Here is a 16166-nt window from a genome sequence, read left to right as displayed (position 1 = left end):
GTCTCGTTACGTATCTATTTTCGTTATTCTTTTCTCATCCTTATCCTTGAGACCCCAATCTCCCTAGATAGTTCTTGGCCACATGTCACATTTTAGGCCCTTACTTAGATGCATCCTTTTTTCACCCCTCTCTTGGAGTTCCCTTTTAAAACAATTGCCCCTTGGCAATTTACACATTAGATGCACCTAGGCCCTAGCCCTATTAGAACTATCTAGTCAATGCCATTACGCCCTCACCTAGGACCTTGGCAGTTACTTCTCTTGACCATTTAATTACGCACATTAATTATTACAAAAGTTGGTCATCTAAGAGAAAATGCCCACCGATCTATCCGAGGTCATGCTATCTCGGCTAGAGCATAACATTCCTTCCCTCTTCAAGCATCAGCGTCCTTGATGATGAAATTTGGGAATGCTCTCCGCAACTGGTACACGGATTCCCAGGTAGCTTCCGATAGAGGCTGACCATGCCATGCAACCAACACCGTGGGTATCTTCCGATTTCGTATTTGCATTGTTCCTCGGTCCAGGATTCTTGTTGGTTTGCGCCTTGCAATATCCTCTATCTCCTGAAACAAAACCACACCTTCGATTAGTGAGTCACGAGTATGTAAAAATTTCTTTAAGCGCGAAACATGAAAAACCGGGTGCACCTTACACCCCTGTGGCAATTCTAATTTATAGGCTACACTGCCTATTCTTTTCAGAATTAACCACGGCCCACAGTATCGAGGTGATAACTTAGCACACTCTCCTGAAGTCAACGACTTCGAGTGCGAAGGAATTCTGAGAAAAACTTTTTCTCCTTCTTCAAATACTCTTATAGACCGATTTTCATCCGCATACACCTTGGCTCTATCCATAGCCTGACGGATATTAGCTCTCGCAAGTGCTAGCATCTCCCGCATCTGAACTACAAAGTTCGCGGCACTAGGCACTTTCTGAGGTACTCCGACTATAGTCGGATTGGCTGGCCTATAACCATAGTTCAGCTCAAAAGGACTGAACCCAGTAGATGAATGTTTCCTATCATTGTAGGCAAACTCCAACAATGGCAACCACTTGTCCCATGTATGTTGCCTCAATGACACATATGCTCTCAGCATATCCTCTAAAGTCTGGTTGACTCTCTCCGTCTGACCATCCGTCTCAGGATGATCCCCACTACTCATTCCCAACTCAGTCCTTAGTGTCTCAAATACCGCTGTCCAAAAATGACCGGTAAACCTGACATCTCTGTCTGACACTATGGATCTAGGCAATCCATGCAGACGAAATATATGTCTAATAAACAAATCCGCCACTTGCGGGGCACTAACAGACTCTCTAGTCGGAATGAAGTGAGCCATCTTGGTTAGACGATCAACCACCACAAGGATAGAATTATACCCTCCTTGTGTTGCAGGTAGTCCTACAATAAAATCCATGGAAATGCTCTCCCACTTACTTAGTGGTATCTCCAAGGGCTGTAAAAGTCCGGGTGGCTTCACCCGCTCGGCCTTACTTACCTGACACGAGAAACACCGTGTCACATATTCATGAATATGCTTTTTCATCTTTGGCCAAAAGAAATCTCGCTTCACGAGATCATATGTCTTCTCGACACCTGGATGTCCCGCACACGGGCTATCATGGCATTGCCGAATGACTCTCTGCCTGAGATCATTCTGACCAGGTACTACAACCTTGCCATTTCTAACTAGCATACCATTCCTTATGGTATATCTTGCATAAGTTTGGCCTTTTCTGGATGCCAGGTCATCCTTTTCACTTTCCCCGGGTTTTAACACATGAGCCTTAGGCCATAAGCTCTGGACAAACTCGTCCACCTTTTGAGTTTCTTTGATCTCGGTCATTAGAGCACTCTCTAATACCGTGAAACTCAGGTTGTGTACAATGCGAGACAACGCATCAGCAACCTTATTGTCTTTTCCTCTTCGGTACCGAATCGTTAGATTAAACTCCTGCATGAGCTCTGCCCACCTAGCTTGGCGGCCCCTCAAGTCAGGCTGTTTACAAAAATGTTTCAGAGTATCATGATCCACATCCACATAAAACTCTGAACCATACAGGTAATGCCTCCATGTTTTCAAAGCATGGATAACAGCATACAACTCCAATTCATGAGTTGGCCAATTCCTTTAAGAGGGAGAAAGCTTCTTGCTTTCAAAGGCTACTGGCCTTCCCTCTTGAAGGAGGACTGCTCCTACCGCAATGCCACTCGCATCGGTTTCTAGGAACAACGGTTTCTGGGGATCAACTATTTTTAACACCGGTCCTGTGACCACAGCTTGTTTTATGGTGTTAAAACTTTCCTGTTGATTCTGTCCCCAAACAAAAGGTACTTTATCTGAGGTCAGATCAGTCAACGGCGATACTATTCCGGAATATCCTTTGATATGCCTTCTGTAAAACTGGACAAATCCCAAGAATGATCGCAACGCGGTCAGACTCTGAGGGATTGGCCAAGTTAGTATCGCAGCCACTTTCTTCGGATCCATTTCTACCCCCTGTGGAGTAATTATGAACCCTAAGTACTCAAGCCTAACCATACACAGTATAGTTTTCTTTTTATTCACGTAAAGACTGGCTTTCCTCAAAGTACTGAACACTATCCTTAAGTGTTCACAATGCTCAGTAACACTCTTACTGAATATCAAGATATCGTCAATAAAATGTACTACGAACTTTCCGATATACGGACGTAGTAAATCGTTCATAAGCATGACGAAGGTCGCTGGAGCATTGGTAAGTCCGAAGGGCATTACCAAAAACTCATAATGACCAAACCTGCTTCTAAAAGCGGTTTTATGCACATCCTCGGCTCTAATCCGGATCTGATGATAGCCGCACTTAAGGTCTATCTTGCTGAAAATCACGGCTCCATGTAATGCATCTAGCAAATCATCAATCCGAGCCATCGGATACCTGTGCTTAACAGTGATATTATTCAATGCTCTGTAATCTATACAGAGGCGAAACGTATCATCCTTTTTCCTCTTTAATATCACTAGTGAAGCAAAAGGTGAGAAACTTGGTTGAATCTGCCCCAACTTGAGGTATTCTTTCAGTTGCCTACGCACCTCTGCTTCTTCAGCAAAACTCATCCTATAGGGAGGTCTATTTACAGGTTCTGCCCCCGGGATCAGTTCAATCTTATGCTGAACATTCCGCTCTGGAGGTAACCCATAAGGTAGTTCATCCCTGAAGCATTCAGAGAACTCCTCTGTTATAAGATTAGCCAGCTTGGCCATCTCACCACTTTGCGTAACATCATTGCTAGTCGAAGAATCATCCACCGACTCTACCGATGCTGTGCAAAGGTATAAAAACTCTACTTGAGCCTTTCTGATTTCCATCACGGAAACCAACGGTCCTTGAGGTATATCTTTTTCACCTCGCAAGACATAAAGCACATCATTCATCTTGAATTGATATACGTGCTTTTTCCAATCAATGGCTGGATTCTTACTAGAATGCCACGCCATTCCCAGGGCTATATCCGCATGAGCAAGCTTGGTCATTTCAAAATCAAGCTTCTCAGCATAGTCCTGAATCCGAAGCTCCAACTGGGTAACCCTTTGGTCCCATACTTCAGTTGAACTTCCATCTGCCATCCTGACTGTGTACGCATAGTCAGATGGACTTGTCTTTAGTTTCAGCCTCTTCACGAGCTTGGAGTTAATCACATTGTGAGTTGACGCTGAGTCAAACAACACAATGACATCATGACTGGCCACTTGCCCTTTCATTTTGATTAGCTCCGTATCATTGAAGGCTGTATACCCCGTTGCTGCGGGCTTAGATAGGATGTTATCAGGTGCACTCGTCACTAACTTAGCAACAGATACACATAACAAACAAGGTACTAACCTCTGAGAAGGTCCCGCCAGTTGCATCTGCATATGTTCCGCACTGGGACTCTCCTGCATTTCCACGTCGCATTCAGATATTATCATACTAGCCGTGCGACGATCTTTATTCAGTGGACAATCCTTCCACTGATGTCGCTGAAGGCAGCCGAAGCACAATCCTTCTTTCCTAGCTTTCTCTTTTTGTTTAGGGGTCAATGAGGACTTTGACCAAGCCCGGGCTGCCATTGGAGTTATTTTCCTTTTCACCCCAACGGTGGTACTTGTCTTAACTGGTCCCTCAACCGGCTTCACCTGCTTGGTTTGGCCACTTGGCTGCGAGACACTTGTCTTTGAAACCCATTTCCTCGAAAATCCCCCTTTCCTCGGGTGCTCATACTGAGTCCCTGCCTGCACAAATCCACCAGATCTGCCTCTGGCATCCTCATAGTTCAGGGCTACTGCAATAGATTCATCTAATGTAGTTACATATTTAGCCCGAACTTCCATTTTTATCTTGTCGTTCAGTCCATAGATGTAGTCTTTTAACTGAACCGACATAGGGAGAGGGTCTGTTATTTTCATAACACATTCCCTAAATTTGTCAGTGTACTCTGCCACTGACAAGCTCCTCTGACGAAGATTTCTATAAGCATCCCAAGCTCGGGATTCTTCATCAGGTGGGAGAAAGTGTTTCTTGAATTCAGTTTTGAACCCTTCCCAAGTGGTTGGAGCAACTTGATCCTTCTGTTGCTTTATCCACCATCTGTCCGCTGCCTCAATAAACAGGTGTGTGGCCTCGCAGATCTTCTTTAGATCGGATCTAATCTCACAAATGGCGAAGGCTTCTTCCCACTTGTGCAACCAAACCTCGATCACATCAGAGCTGCGCTCGGTCATCCGACCAGCGTACTTCTCCGGTCTATAATTAGCGATATTAGGCACTTTGACCCTTGCGCGCTCTAAGGAATGTACACTGGGCTCTGGCTCTGCTGGAGCTTTGCCCTTATCAATCCTAGACGGTCTAGCCGACAAGGCTTGCACCATCTCCCTAATCTCATTTTGACCAGCATTCACCTGAAGCTGCTGGTTCATGATCTGCTGTAAAGCATCCTCTAATATTGAGATCCTACCAATCAATGTAGGTGCTGCGTGATTGGACATCTGTTGTGTAGATTGAGCTCTAGACTCACTAGGATTCACCCTTGAACTCTGCCCTTCTGGTTCCATTTTGTTGGAAGGGAATTTTTTTTAAAAAAAATAAAATAAAAGGAAAATATATACTGCCTCCTTTTTCTGGTTTTTTTTTTTTTTAAATTTTCACTCTGCGAAAAACGATAAACTGAAGCGAACAGAAAAAATGCTCCCTGGGCTTTTCGTCAGTTCCGATTAACCAAATGTAACGCCATTTAGATCGTCAATTCCGACGCTTTTCGTCAAATTTAAACTGAAGCTGCGCCTAATTATTCCCCATCGCTCCAGTCTCAGCGACTTCCTTTCCCGCACAGCCTTGGTCTAGATGAGGATGAGCCCGTCAGTTCTTTTCGTTGATCAGTAACCATCTTATCAACTATTCCTACGCTAGTTCAGTCACGTCGCCATTTGCACCATCTCTCCCCGTTCGTAGCTCGTCGTCATCTTACGTGATACCAAGCGTAACAGATTTTTTTCCCCCTCGATTTCGTCTGCAGATCCTGTCTAATAGTGTTCCTGCGCTCTGACTTTTCACGCTCACGCTCAGTTCCCCCAATCGCTTGAAATCGCGATCACTTTGCCCCTTGCTGCGCGTCTTTCGTCGATCAATTCGCAGGTCAGCATAGATTCAGTCTGTCCCTCGAACCCTCTCTAAATTCCTGTGCTCTGATACCAAGTGTAACACCATTTCCCAAGTTCGATCCTAAACTCAAGTAGTCACGGGCGTTGGCAACTCGTTTATCCACCCAGCCAATCTCTCAAGATACGATTCGTCTCGTTACGTATCTATTTTCGTTATTCTTTTCTCATCCTTATCCTTGAGACCCCAATCTCCCTAGATAGTTCTTGGCCACATGTCACATTTTAGGCCCTTACTTAGATGCATCCTTTTTTCACTCCTCTCTTGGAGTTCCCTTTTAAAACAATTGCCCCTTGGCAATTTACACATTAGATGCACCTAGGCCCTAGCCCTATTAGAACTATCTAGTCAATGCCATTACGCCCTCACCTAGGACCTTGGCAGTTACTTCTCTTGACCATTTAATTACGCACATTAATTATTACAAAAGTTGGTCATCTAAGAGAAAATGCCCACCGATCTATCCGAGGTCATGCTATCTCGGCTAGAGCATAACAGTTCACCTCATGGTAGGTGAGTGGGATAGAGGGGGCCTCAACGCTATACTAGAAGGGGGGTAATCTGTCTATGTCGAGCCCAAGGCTCTCAAACGACCTGTGAGTATGTGCATACCAACACCTCTAATCCCCCTCTGTTGCCAGTGTCATGGAGGATCATAAAGCCGGCCATGGGAGCCTACGTCGCCCTATGGTGTAAGATCCATATTGTCAAATGTAGAACGGATATGCGATGACTTGGAATGCCGCATCTAGTTGTAGTGGGGATACCTCGAACTTGGCCAGGACCATCTGATGTGGAGCAGAAGGCTTACGATGTATCATCGGTGAAAGCATGAGAACTTGAAGTCTCTCGACTCGAGCCTGTTGCGTCTCTAAAAGATCATGCCCCCAACAAGGGCTGCCATAGATACTTGTAGGTCGAACAAGAGAGTCAAAGAGGAGAGACTTGGTTTGAGGGTCCTGGAAGTTAGAGTGAAAGCACTATTGCTCGAGTCTGGGTAGCGTAGCGTACCTTTCTACTCACTCGAGCCTGTAGTGCTAGTCGCATCGTGAAAATCGGGCCGGAGAGCAAGACCCCCAAGTAGGTATATGATGCAACCACCTCCATTGGCAACCCATCCAAAGTGAAATGCTCTCTGTGCATGGCTCCCTGGGATGTGTTGATCATAACCTTGGTTTTACCTAGGTTGACCTTCAAGTCGTGTGTCTCACAAAAGATATGTAGTGCATCAAGATGTCGTTGAAGCCCCTCTGCAGTGGAGGATGGTAGGATCGCATCATTCGCATATAGCAATATTTGGAGCAAGGATCAACTGGCCTCCTAAAAGTCTCAAGCTCATCAATGTAGAGGCCAAACAAAGTTGGTGATAATGGACAACCTTGTTTGACCCCAATAGTGCTCATCATCTCCTCTGTCCATCCTGCATCAATCCGAACCCTACCGGAGACTCTCTCATAAAGTGCCATAACTACCTAGATGATCTCATGATCGTACCCCAAGTCCTGTAGATCGTACCCCATGAGGCAGGGAGAGCCACAGGTACACCGAGAGAGGAAACGCATCTGTAGACTATGCACCTTGGAGGAGCTGGAGACAGAGGAGCACTTCTTGCGTACTTGTCCTATATACTAGGACAATATCATTGCTTATTTCAGGAGGGACACGGGTTGGGGCCTCTCTCCCGGTTGATTCACTTCTAGGACCAGCTTTGCGTTGGTCTCTACCTGATGGAGATGCGAGACCTTGTTGCACCACATCAGAGAGCAGGGGGAGACAGTGACACTGAGACTGAGCTGGATGCCCAGTGACATGTTACAGATTTTTACACATTTGAGTCTGTCCTTGGACATAGTGGAGTTGAAGAGGAGATAGATAATATGAGAGCTGAGTGGGTTAGTGGGATGAGACGAAAAGGAGGAGAGACGCAACCAGAGATGCAGAGACGGACCAAGGCACGTAGGATGGAGGTGTGTATGATGGAGGTTCAGCTCATCACAGCCATATTCGGAGGGGATCACCTGACCAGAGGAGATACTATCGACATAGACCACAGGATATAGAGATCATGGAGACCACTCCCCCTACCGGTGAGAGAGATCACCTGGCAGACACAGATATGAGATATTTTCACAGCTCATAGGAGAGCCACCCTAGCACCGGGCTATGTATTTTAACCCTAAGTTTGAATACTAGTTTTGTTGTCTTGTAGTTTGAGTTTGTTTATATTAGTGCTCGGCAAAGGATCTTAGTGAGCCCTTTGCTAAATTCAGCCCATGGTGGCTTGTATGGGCAACCTTTGTGATTGTACTTTGTCTCATGGGCCCACGAGGCCTCCAAAATATGGTAATATATAATTCTTTCTTTCTTTTTTTCTCTCTCTCATCTTCTAGTGATTCAACCCTAGTTCAAAAAGTTTGTTGTTGTGGGAATGTAATCTCATGAGATAGATGCTTCCGTTCCAAATTTCAAAAGAGCAATGATGCATCTCAGGGAAGAGGAAAAGAGAGAACAAGGGGATCTTCTATGGATGTTAGAGTAGTTTCATAGGACAGTTTTCAAGCATCACAGCAGTAGTGGGATGACAAAAGATGGGGAAAGGTAGCTTTGGAGGGATGCTCGTTAGGTAAGTTTAGGCCACTCAAGCTGCCCAAAAATAAGAGTCTTCCATGCAATTTCGAAGAAGTTCTTCATCATTCATTACATGACCATTAGGAAATTCTCTGCACTACTCTATATGACTTGGGCATGGTAGCATCAAACCCTCAGATCTTTGGGTCTGCATTTGAAACTTCAGTAGTGGATGTCATTTACTCTTTTACACAGTCAAAGGTGGTTCACAAATGGAATTCAGTCGTTTGGTGGTAATCTCAGTGCACTTTTGTTCATTACGAATGTTTTCTATTAACTGTAGGGCGTGTGATACTAAGTATGTGCTTTTATATTTTCCTTACATCAGAATGATGGTTGGTGTTTATCACAGCTATTTCTTCCAGGGTTGTGTCGAGTGCGACCGAAGAAATCTCTTAGAGTTTTTAACAAGTTGGGACGTGCTTATGGATTCACGATTGAAAACGCGTGAGTAATCTAAGTACCATGATAACCGAGTCACCTATGAGTGCTTGTTTGCATTTCTGATAGATTCGAATGCAGGTATATTTTTGACAAGGAAAGAGGCCAAGGATTTTTCCTGTCAGCTGTCATTTATACCAACAGCAATGGAATTTTGAATGATGACAAGTATGAGTATGAAGAAATTGCAGACCATGTGATGGCTGACCTGGCAGAAATGGTCACTCGTACAATATGGAAGATACCAACGTTCCTAAAGGTCTCCTCTTATTTTGATTGCATTCCATCCAGTACATGGAAAGAATTACAGAGACGAAGGTGTGACTCAAACACTTCTGGTGACGACACTGAGGATGCACCTAGTAGTGGATCCAGCATGGTTGAGAACATGATAGAGATTTCTGTTAAGCAGCATGGAGAGCAAAGTTGTTCTCTCCTTGGATGGCGTGACCTATACAATTCTAAATACGATTCAATGAATCAGCAAAGGACATTTTCTTTTCTCTCTTTACATGGTACACTTTGTCGATCACAAAGCCAAAAAGTTGGCCCCCTTAGACATACCTTAAGCTGTTCTTTTCAAATGTCATCAGCTTCAGTGTGTCGGACAAGGGAAAGTGGCAATTTTTTTTGTACCGAGGAAGAAAAGGCATTTCTGGCAAAGGGTTCCTTTCCTCTCAAAACTAAATCCTCATTTGTGATTACAACGAGCTACAAATATTATCTGAATGAGTAAAAAATTCCATGAATTAGTATGGTTGAAAGGACTATGAAACAATAGTGGATTCTCTTTGGTGGTATGAGATTTACATATTTTTTAATACGTCCCCCTCTGCCTTGAACTGGAACTCACAATTACTGGTGAATCTACATTGTTTATGCATTGTTTGACGTATCTGATGGGATGTTTTTCTTCTCGTCCGGAATGTTATATATTGTGAAGTTGCACATGTTCTTTCTTTTGTTATATATTATGTGTGTTGATCATGTGAGGTTGCACATGTTTATGTATGATTTGATGTATCTGACCGGATGTTTTTCTTATCGTCAATTTAGGTTTGGAAATTGTGTGGTCTCCCATAAATTTAGCTAACATATTCCAGTTTTCGACTTCTCTATTAAACCATCTTGGCCTCATAAACGAGCATAGTTCACCTTGACTGTTGACTGCTACGGAAGATGGAAATTTGGTCCCTCCACCGTAAGAAAGGAAAACATGATTGGCCAGTCCGTGGCAATTGTTTGTCCGCCACAATAGAAAACCAGAAATTCCTTATGTGATTTTTCTATTGATTGAAGGTAATTGTCGTGGGTGAGTGGGTTTGGGCTTGATAAGTTTTGCATTTTGTTTTGACATTGCAAGCTTGATCTCTCTCTCAAGAATTCTTGCCATCTTGAGATTATTTTATATGACGAGTTTGGGCGTCCGTCTTTGGGGGAAGATTTTGCAAGAAGCTTAACAACGAATATGAAATCTTTGTTGCAGCTGGCATTGCATCAAGAAGTAGCCAGTAGTCTACAACTTCAGTTATTGTCCAGAAGCAATCACATGACATGTATGTGCAACTAGAGGAATATCTACTCATCATCTCTTGATAAAAGACCTAGGGTTTGACTTAATACCATGAGGAGTGGAGAGAAATCATACTCTCTACAACCTTTAGAGGCTCAACAGAGAGTGATCTTGTTACAAATTTGTATTTCACGAATCAGCTCATAGGAGGGAAGCTTTGAATTCTATATTCGAATTGAGTTTTGACAGGCAGATGCTGGAGTTGATGAATGGATTTGTGGGAAACTAGATGTTCTCATGCATTGGATCACTTTCATGATGCTTGAGTGGTTCCAAAAGCACATAACATATGCATCTTTCCTTACACGTATAAAAGCTTCAATATTGCTTGACTATAGTTGCCATTGTTGGATAATACAAATAATTAAGAGTATTATTACACTTACTGAGGCCCAAAACGTTTCGAGTGTGTCTTTTAGATAATACAAAATAAGAGGATTGCACTTACACATTACTCACGCTAAAGGTTCGGCCAGATCAAGCATGTTATACTTGACTTCGTGGAGTCTATGTTAGTAAGAGAAAAAGGAGGCTAATGATTGGAATATACTTTTGGGTTATCTCATAGGCTAGATGATGTGTATATCACATTACATAGAAAATACTTCCTATTGACTAACAATCATTAATAGAGGCAAGTCAAAAGCAACTTACAAGGTGCAAATAATATCTTGGAGATTGAGACCAATTAAACATTGAGGGTAATTGGGCGTGTTTTTTGGGGGCTCTAATACCATGTGAGGACCAGACCAGAGTGACAAGTGTAGTGCATGCACTCAACATGTGTGCGGAGTGTAGGATCACGTACACCATCCCGTAGCCATCTTGCACATACTAAAGCACCAAAAAAGTCTTAGGCATTGGGTTTTATCAAGCGCGTGTAGAGGGGGGAGGTTTAGAGGTCTAACCTATGATAAGCTAAAGTTGATCGAAATGAGCATAAGCTAATCTACTCAAGCCTAAGAACTCATATGCATGAGCATAAGTTGAGCCTTGCATGTAAGGTTTTCTTAGGTCAAGTTACCTTCATGAGCCAATTTCCCTCTCGGAATTGCTTTGGAGACTATAGTTTCTGCTTTGGTGCATACATGTGAGGTCTAGATTTCATACTCTAGTGCTTTACATTCAACTTTATGGCTTGTCACTCAAGCTCATATATTGGATAGTGGCAAGTCAAAATCAACCTACAAGTTACAACTAATATCTTGGAGATTGAGACCAATAAAACACTTGGACGTGTTTTTAAAGTCTTTAATACCGTGTTAAGACCACCAAAGAGTGACAATTGTAGTCCATGCACACAGATAACATGTGCATGGAGTGTAGGATCACGTAGAACATCCCATAGCCATCGTACACATACTTAAGCACCCCAAAAAAACCCGGATACTAGGTTTTGTCAAGTTGGGAGAGCTTTGCTTTAGAGTCTATGGGGAAATGTGTGATGAGCTAGAGTGGCTTGCACTGAGCATAAGCTAATGTTCTCAAGCCCAAAAATTCATATACTCCAGGATACGTCGGGCCTTACATGTGCAGTTTCTCTCTTTAAATTGCTTTGGAGACTTTACCTTTTGCTTTGGTGCTTTGCATTTGACTTTACGGCTTGTCACTCAAGCTCATAGATTTTTCCATGTATGGTTCTTTTTTTGGGGCAACCCATGTATTGAAGTGGGTCGACTCAAATAAACGAGATGGGACATTGCAACATCGCATATTACAACAATCCATATCGATGCTGTTGATATTATGCTCAGGTCATGTTAACTACTTGAGCTTAAAGCTCTTGTACTCGGGCACAAGTCAAGCCTTGCTTGCATGTAGGGTTTTTTAGGCTTAGGTGTGGCATCTAGGTTAAGCTACCATATTTTGTGCAAGAGCCACTCCAATTTCCACCATCACATGTCAAGCTCGCCCGACACATACCTCTACCATGCTCTACATATGCCATATCCATTCATATATTCTACAAGTGTCATCTGATCATTCCTAAACAACCACCCCGCCCTTGTGGGCAAGAACAACTACGGCTTTAATACCATGTTAGGACCACCAAAAACTTGTGAGAGACACTATCTCATAGACATCAATGCACATCACTAGAGCACCCCCAAAAACCTTTTGCATTGGGTTGGGGTCAGGGGGAGTTGCTTTAGAGGCCTACTCACCATACATATATCCAAAGACCACACTAACACATACATGGTAAATAGACTAATTCATTATTTCCCCCTCCAAATGCCACATTTGCTAATGCGAAAGCAACACAATTAGCCTTTTCCATTTCAGGGTCTTGGGGATTTTACATACTCTATAGGAAAGCCTTATCATCAACTACTTGAAATGAATATTGATAGGTAATGATTAACTTAAAGAGCCTACTCATGGATTCAAGAACCTATTTGAGCTACATACATTAGTGATTAATCTAGGACAAGCATCTTTTGTTGCTTAGAGAACAAACTATAGGGTCGGGCCTATCCTTTTTCCCTTTAGATTCCATGCGGATTATGACTCACCATGAGGGAGGCTATAGGACATTGCCTGCCATGATTTTGGTATATGCTTAAGAGGGAGAGACTATGAAACTTGTGCCTGGAAGTTAGTAGGGATTAGGTTTGTCTCAATAGACCTACTATGTCATGACCTTTTGAGTCATACGAGCGTTCCATGTTCCTCGGTTACTTGTTAGTGATCTTTATTGTTAGGGAGCCAATATAGCTAACAAAAATGAGTCAATTATGATTCATCCAAGTATTCACTTTCTTGAATACTTCATTATTGGATACATCACATTTTAGCCGAAGGAATGCAAAGAAAATACTAGACTTTGACTAGACATTAGCTTGGTAGTTAGGACGATTGTGTGACATGTCTATAAGCTATTATATGTGGCAAAGGGTGACGGAACAAGCCATATTGACGTAAGATTTTTCGCCTTTGAAAATGTGGTTTGGCCATAAAAGCGACCCCCTAGGCCATAAAAGGTGCCCCCTAGGGCATGTGGGTGCACACCAACTAGAACGGATGCAAGCACTCTTATAGGTTTAAGTCAAATAAATGAGACGATGGATAACTTCTTTGCCCTCCACCCAAGTATTATATTTTCTCTTAGAAAGTAAGGGGTTGCCCTTTTTTTAGGATAACTTATTTACATAAGAAATTGCATACAAGGACAAATTTTGGTCATTCGACTAAAATACAATTAAAGATAGAGAGCGGGGGTCTTTTCAACCTTTACATACAAGAGTGGAACTATGTATTCTCAAAATATAAAGGTTCATTTTCATCAATTATTTTAATCTAAATGAAGTTGTGTATCATGAGAGATATCATGTGTTATCACGTTGGTGTTGTCTGCCGTGGCTTTTAACTCTAGTTTATGAATAATCAATATATTAGACATTATAATATTTTGATAAACCAAAGAACGCTTGTAGTTTAGCATCCTTTCATTTTGGTTTATTATCCTCTATTTTTATCTTCCTAAATTCTTTTTCTATTTTTCTTTTTTTTTCATATTGTATGAATTTTTAGACTTCTTAAAATCATGAAATCTAATACTTTTCATTGATTGTAATTTTCAAGTGAAAAGGTTGTTTTCAAAATCATCAAAATGTCAAAAAATTCTAGAGTTACAATTTTTTAAAAAACTAAATGCTTTTGTTGCTATTCTCATGTAATAGTTGCTGTTTCCATGATATGTTCTCACAAAGTCCATGAATGGAATCGGTGTGTTGTACGAACCTATGGTAACTTGCAAGTAAAGCCAATACTAGATTATCCAAATTTATTCAGAAAACAGTTAAGCATAGAAATCGCATCCCTCATTGGAGATGAAATGTATCTCAAAAGGTCTCTTATTAGACATATTTACTTTGAGATTTCTTTAAGTAAATAGATTAATATATTTAACCATTGTAATATCTGTTTAGGAATCATATTCACTAAAACACAAGTGTTGCTAAGGAGTCCATGATTGCCATCATTTATTGTTATGGCCTCGACCAAATATATTTACAATTATGAGTCATTTGAGGCTTGTTGCCAAGGTTTTTTTTAATAAGTACGATAAAATATAAAGCAAAGGTAAATTAAATGTCTCTTTTGAAGCCTTTCCCTTCCTTGTGCATGACACCACTCTACTTTTCTTCTTAAACACTATTGTTTTTCCCCTCTCCTCTTGTATTTCACATTTTTAAGTATCTTTAGGCATTAGAGGTGACTGACATCCCCTCACACTACCTTAGAGATTAGGTCGACTCTTGTTTTTAAACACCATTGTTTTTTCCCTCTCCTCTTGTATTTTGCATTTTTAAGTATCTTTAGGCATCAAGGTGGCTGACATCCCCTCACACTACCTTAGAGATTGAGTTGTGCTCTTGTTCTTTATACTTTTGCTGTTATTAATTGGGAGTTGTGGTTCTTAACTTCTACACTTGATGCTTTGAAATCATATTTTACTTTTTTTTCACACCATTTGTGTATGGTAAATTAAATGCCTCTTTTGAAGCCTTTCCCTTCCTTGCACATGGCACGACTCTACTTTGTTTCTTGAACACTATTGTTTTTTCCCTCTCCTCTTGTATTTTGCATTTTAATTATCTTTAGGCATCAGAGGTGGCTCACATCCCCTCACATTACCTTAGAGATTGAGTAATGCTCTTGTTCTTTATACTTTTGTCGTCATCCATTGGGAGTTGTGGATCTTAACTTCTAAGCTTGATGCTTTGAAATCGTATTTTTACCTTTTTCACACTATTTGTGTATGGTAGAACTCTACTTTTCTTCTTGAACACTATTTCCCCCCCCTCTCCTCTTGTATTTCATATTTTTAAGTATCTTTAGGCATTAGCAGTGGCTCACATCCCCTCAAACTCCTTGATTGGGGGTCTTACATTAGAGATTGAGTAGTGCTCTTGTTGTTTATTGCTTGATACTTTGAACTTTTACCTCTCTCACAAATCACACACTTGTTGTATGGTACTTCTACTTTCTTCTTCACACACGTCTCACGCCTTGCATTGAGTATACTCGTTTCTTCCTCTTGAGTTAAGACCTTCTCACAAATCCTAGTACTTCTACTTTATTCTTCACACATGTCTCACACCTTGCATTAAATACCTACTCGTTTCTTCCTCTTGAGTTAACATTTCTCTTTGCTCGTGCACTATATTTTGGAAGGAAGACGGTAGGAGACTCGCCAAAGAGAGCGACCATAAAGAATCAGTGTAGATCTCTTCCATCGAATGAGTGGTCGTCTGATGTTTTTCTAAAGGTGATCGTCATTGCTAGAGGGATTTCTATCTAGAAATGCTAATGGTCCGTGTAGAAATCCCATTAGGCCGGCGGATCCGCGCTCTATGCGTATTCTTGCCCAGTGCCAAAATTCGGGAGTGTTCGCGGCGCAACAAGTATGGTTTGAAGGATTTTTGAGGATTTGAACCCCCTTGATATATCCTCGGATATGCTGTTCAACGTCCAGGCAACAACTGGCGAAGGCAATGGAGCAGCTCGTCTGGCAGAGGCATGCCTGCAACATCGGCTGGAGATCTAAGTTCTCCGCATGAGTTGGAGCCAAAATCTGAGGTGAGAGGTTAAGAAACTCGCAACGAGGAATCGTATTTGGATAACGTTGTTTGGAAAAGAAGCGTTGCTAGTATCGTATTAAGAGTCGGAAGATATCTTGGAGTTGTTAGCATCAGGTCTCTCTGTACGCTTCTTTGACTGTCCAGCTGCTAACAGTTTTGTTTCCGAAGATCTTTTTTGTCTATTTCTGAGTTTTCTCTTCATCTTTTTTGCTCGGATTGGCAGACTGTTGTGATGTGGCATTGATAGCGTT

The 16166-nt window shown here is 41.9% G+C and overlaps 1 protein-coding gene across 1 annotated transcript in view; it reads left to right on the top strand.

The window, feature by feature from the left end:
* The window catches only part of LOC147885603 (uncharacterized), a 47604-nt gene extending 37997 nt beyond the window's left edge, over positions 1-9607 (top strand). Inside the window, exons 8-9 of the mRNA XM_087396720.1 lie at positions 8666-8760; positions 8836-9607. Coding sequence (XP_087252846.1) covers positions 8666-8760; positions 8836-9490 — 750 coding nt within the window. The 3' untranslated portion in view covers positions 9491-9607. The remainder of the gene's footprint in view (positions 1-8665; positions 8761-8835) is intronic.
* Positions 9608-16166: the final 6559 nt, after the last annotated feature.

This window comes from Dipteris shenzhenensis, chromosome 25 (assembly GCF_047967505.1).
Source record: "Dipteris shenzhenensis isolate YYH24624 ecotype China chromosome 25, Dip_SZ_1.0, whole genome shotgun sequence".
Taxonomy (NCBI): Eukaryota; Viridiplantae; Streptophyta; class Polypodiopsida; order Gleicheniales; family Dipteridaceae; genus Dipteris; species Dipteris shenzhenensis.
Note: the sequence above shows the minus strand (reverse complement) of the source record. Positions and strands in the feature narration are given on the sequence as shown.